We start from the raw sequence: 5,031 nt of genomic DNA on the forward strand, positions 1-5,031 counted from the left end.
AATTCACGAACTCTCAACTGAGATTTATTTTTCTTGAAAGGTGGCAGAGGAAGTTTAACATCGTTGGAGGCAGGCTTGGAGCTGCAGGAGCCGTCCCGTTTGCTTGTCTTTTCTTTCCAGTTGCAAGATTTTCCTCCCTTTTCCAGCTTATCAAAATTCCTTTTGAGCACTCAATCCGGTATCACATTTGGATTGGGCATATTATGATGGTTATATGGTCAGCTCACAGTATCGTGTATGTCATGTATTGGCCAATTGCTCACAAATCCAAAGAGGTAAAGCCTTTTTAAAAATATTTTTAAAAAAATTATTATACTGTTTTTGGTCCAGTTTATTTTGTGGGAGAAGACGAGCATTGCTGGTTTTACTGGCATGTTTGCATGGATTGTTGGACTGCTTATTTGGGTCACGTCACTCAATCCTGTTCGCAAGCAGAGATTTGAGCTCTTTTATTATACCCATCAGCTCTACATTTTGTTTGTGATTGGATTCGTTTTTCATGTGGGAGAGAAATGGCTTGCCATGATGGTTGCAGGGATTTTTCTCTTCACCATCGATAGACTATTCAGGTTCTTACAATCCAGAAGGCATGTTGAGGTGGTATCAGCGAGGATGATCTCTAGTGAGACCATAGAGCTCACGTTTGCAAAACTCCCAAGTATTATATTTATCTATTTTTTATTTCTGTATTAATCTATTTTTGCAGATATGAATTATCCCGCAGCAAGTGTGATTTTTGTGAACCTCCCTGCAATTTCGGGTCTCCAGTGGCATCCATTTACAGTCACCTCCTGCTCTGGAGTCGAGCTTGACAAGCTCTCGATTTTAGTGAAGTGCAGTGGAAAATGGACATACAAGCTCAGGGAGCTGATCGTCCAAGAGGGTTACAAAGGCATTTCCAACGAGAATCCAAGTCCATCTCATTTTGAAGCTGTGATCGAAGGTCCCCACGGGCATAACATTGACTATTTGCATATGTAAGTGTATCAAATATTTGACTTTGCTTTTATGATGGGTTACTTTGTTAGATATAAGACGTACTTATTCGTTGCTGGGGGAAGTGGAATAGCTCCTTTTCTATCGATTATCAAGGATCTCCTCCACAAGGTCCAAACAAAGCAGCGCACTCCACCGGAGAAGATTGTTCTTGTGTGGGCGGTGAGGAAGTTGGATGAGCTTGACATCCTCAAAACAATATCACTCGAGTCAATATGCCCAGACTTCATACAAACTCTTCAAATCGATATTCAAGCTTATGTTACTCGCCAAGATATAGAAGGAGAGAAGCAACAAGCCCGGGAAAATGGGGTGTACAATGAAAAGCTGGACATTGTCAGGTTTGCTGGAAGAGCAACAACAACATCAGTGTATGCCGAGCCTTCTCCAACACGAGACATCAGTAAGATCAAGAAGCAAGTTAGAGGAATCTCGAGAACTCAAGGCTACAAACTATATGCTGCAACGATCTTGGCGTCTTTCCTCGGTTACATGCTCCTTGCGGGAGTTATTCATCGCTATTACATCTTTCCACAAGATCACAATACTTACAAAGCTTTCTCAAGAGCAGGGAGGGGCTTCATCTCGCTCATGGAATACATTGCTGGAGTTGTGTTCTTTGGTGGAGCAACGATTCTCGCTTGGAACTGTTGGAAAGGAAAAGACTTGCACCTTGTAGATGCGCCATATGTGGGTTCCATTTCAGCTGAAGTTGGCCTCAAGCCAACCAGCATTCAGGTTGGAAAGCGTCCGGAGTTTCAAGGTGAATTGATGATCAAACTTTATAGAGGGATTAAGCATTTGATTATGTGCAGACATTATTCCGGAGCATTCAAAAGGAAGGAAGGAGTATGTGGGAGTGTTTGCGTGTGGACCTGAGGGAATGCAAGAAAGTGTGGGAGTACTTTGTCAAGCTCACAAGCTCAACTTTCATCCTCTTAACTTTGAACTGTAACGTGTGTTTCTGGGCTTGGAAGATTTTATTACTTTTGAAAACAATGTTCTCTACACTATAATATGGTATCAGCATAATTTGAAGTTAAAGTTTCTACTTATTAATATACTTTACAAGCTTAGTAAAAAATTTAAATTTCTTACTATTTTTCTTTTTATAAACTTAAGTAAAAATTTGCAAAAATCAAGCTACTGCTCCAATCTGCCAGCCCAGCACGATCAACAACATGCAATGGCTCCACAACGTGCACATGAGCTTGATTGAGCCCACTTCTTCCTCTCATAATCAGTTCACTAGGAATTTGCACTCGAATTCCCACTCGTCTGCAGCCCATTCCAGGTGCCTTCCCCTGCCAAGGCCACCAAAGTCAACCAAGCTCATCTTCACAGGCTTGATTGAGCTTGGGGGGATTGACAAGGGCTGATATGATGGAACGGGAAAAGCTACTGTTGAATGCTTGTTGTATACAGTCTTATATACTCGTTCATCTCCTTTAATCTCTCTTAGATTCCTGCTGCAGATTCCTGTGTCCTTGACACCTTGATTCTTGCTCCAACACGATCCATTCTCCCAGATGGCCTGGAACGAACAGAAACTGCATGGATATTGTATACAGAAATAAATCAATCTAATCTTTTGAGCATTGCTCAGGACACAAAAATGCATTCTTTTGTGAATTTGGTTTGTCAAGGTTTGCAAGAACTACACTTCAGCATACAATCCCAAGCTGTGAATGCCGGGCTTAGGGATCAAATCACAGTGCATGCTAAGTTGATGGCATCCGCAATCCAATGCCCAATGCAGACAATAGGACAGCAGTTCTTGAAATTTTTGTTACTTATAATATACTTTGTAGTAGATTAGGGTGGGAAGGGGGAGGGTAAAAATTCATGTTTTTTTATGAAATTGTTTGCTCTTAGTCATATCTTACATGATTTTTATAACGATCTGTCCACTAATCACTTGTTGGATCCATATTTTTGTTGATTTTTTTTTCCAATATAGAGTTTGTATATTTCCTTCATTCATCCCCCCTATGGCACTCAATCACTGTCCTTGTATCAGTTCTAGATAGTGTTAATGGGAGTTGCCTTCCACCTCAACTTCTATTAGTAGTGTTGCTATAAAATCAATTGTATGCCATATCACATATTGCCAAGAATCCAGTGCTCCTAATTTTGCAAGATTCAACCTATCATCCCTACCAAGAAGACAAGAGTTGAGCTGCTTGAGAACCAATCCAATAGGGACATGGTTGTTGAATTTTATCTATTTTCAATCTCCTAGTGACCAGCTGCTTCATTTGGATTCCTAGGTAGCATTGCCTTAGACCTGACTCATCTGATTGACTCACTTCGGCTGTAAGAGAGGTATGAACACACTTGATTGGCTATGGTCCTAGCTGTGTGATATAGCAATCATTGCTATTGCAATTGAGGACAAGAAAAATCCTAATTTAAATGTGGATTCAAACTTATAGTTTTTTTACTTATACATTGCATGTAGCAATGTTTATTGTAGTACCATATTTATAATTTATAAACACAAAATTAGTCTTATTTTATTTGTGAGTGCATGGAATATGGAAATGGAATACAGAAATGTGCATGTCAATTAACCTAAAAATCCTAGTTTATATATAGATATATATGAGCAAGTGGTCTGGATTGAAATCAATCTAACAACTATTAAAATCCTACTTTACTAATATTAATATATAGCATTGTAGCTATACATTTAGACCCCCTCATCTCAAAAGAATGGAAGAAAGTTAAGGTCCTCTAATGGACAAGCTAGGATCTAAAGGAAGCTTTGATGGATCTATAAGTGGTGTTAATTGTTCATAATCTTTTTGTATGAAGTGTTTTAGCCATTACACATTGTTGTGAATGTGACTTTGGGTATTGAAAGTTATCTATTAGCCAGTCCTTATGGACACTCTTTTCTTACTATCACGATGGCAGGAGATCGGTATTGTTGGATCTATTATCAGTCTCCGCTTAAGCTAGTTGAGAAACTGGTCTTCGCGTGTGCATTTAACTAAAAGAGCATAAGGAAGGAATTCCTAAATATCTATTTAGTCAAGCATATTTGACCTGGTTAGAGAAACTCATTTGTTGACTTGCACTTACTAGTGTTGGGAACCCTCACGATATTGACAGTGGTCCCTCAATATTCGCTAAATGATAGCTTATTGTGTTTGCTAAACACCCTCGTTATCAAACCCTTTGTGTTAGTCTCATTTCGGTCCCAAATACTATTTATGGAAAGTGTCTAGATTTGCTCATTTGGCACATTTACAGAATATGGAGATTATTCTGAACACAATGGTGTTCGTCCCGTGTCCAAATTCGCAATCTAGCGCCATTTCATATTTAGTAAGTTTTGAGTTTGTCCTAGAGACTAACTCATAATACTAAAGGAGGCTTGGGGTGAAAGCCCAAACTGTGTGTTTCTCCACACCATGTGTCCTATGGACACATGGCATATGACATATAGCATGACACATGGCATATAGAGGGTTTAGGTTTTGCTTCGTGGTGTTATCCTATGGTAAATCACCATAGGATAAAGGGTCAAAACCACATGCACTACATTTGGTATCAGAGAAAGAGTCTCAATGAGTACTATACAATGAGATTGGGCAACCAGTTTCGTTGCATACGCAGAGATGAAAACGATGATCCGAGTGGGTATATATTTGGGTGCAAAGGCTTCGTAATCGTTCCTTAGGTATGAATTTGGTTACCTTTTTGTACTATAGTAATATGAGTTTACTCTTGGGCTCATAAGTGGGATTGAGTTGTTCCATTTGCATGAGTTTTCACTTGGGATCGTGAGTGAAGCACATTAGCAGCTCCAGGTTACACTCTGAGTTGGCAAGATTAATGTTAGCCTATCAGTGGTTCCATGAGTTGTTCCTTGTACCATGGGTAAAAGTAAACCTTCCCTAGGTTTGCTATGAGTGACAAATAGGCTAGTCCATAGCTGTTTAGCACGGCACTAGTGGATCCATCTTAGGTATGATTACAAGTGGATCAATCAAAGACTGTAGGGATGAGTCTATTGATTCAAGTATT

At 39.5% G+C, this 5,031-nt stretch overlaps 1 protein-coding gene across 1 annotated transcript; it reads left to right on the forward strand.

The window, feature by feature from the left end:
• The first annotated feature begins 46 nt into the window (after positions 1-46).
• Positions 47-2,080, forward strand: LOC9659567 (ferric reduction oxidase 4). The gene is made up of 5 exons (XM_024684001.1): positions 47-275; positions 331-658; positions 707-977; positions 1,029-1,759; positions 1,812-2,080. The coding sequence occupies exons 1-5, from the start codon at positions 204-206 to the stop codon at positions 1,949-1,951; spliced, it is 1,542 nt and encodes a 513-aa protein (XP_024539769.1). The 5' UTR covers positions 47-203; the 3' UTR covers positions 1,952-2,080.
• The last annotated feature ends 2,951 nt before the right edge of the window (positions 2,081-5,031 follow it).

Source organism: Selaginella moellendorffii, unplaced genomic scaffold (genome assembly GCF_000143415.4).
Source record: "Selaginella moellendorffii unplaced genomic scaffold, v1.0 SELMOscaffold_39, whole genome shotgun sequence".
Classification (NCBI taxonomy): Eukaryota; Viridiplantae; Streptophyta; class Lycopodiopsida; order Selaginellales; family Selaginellaceae; genus Selaginella; species Selaginella moellendorffii.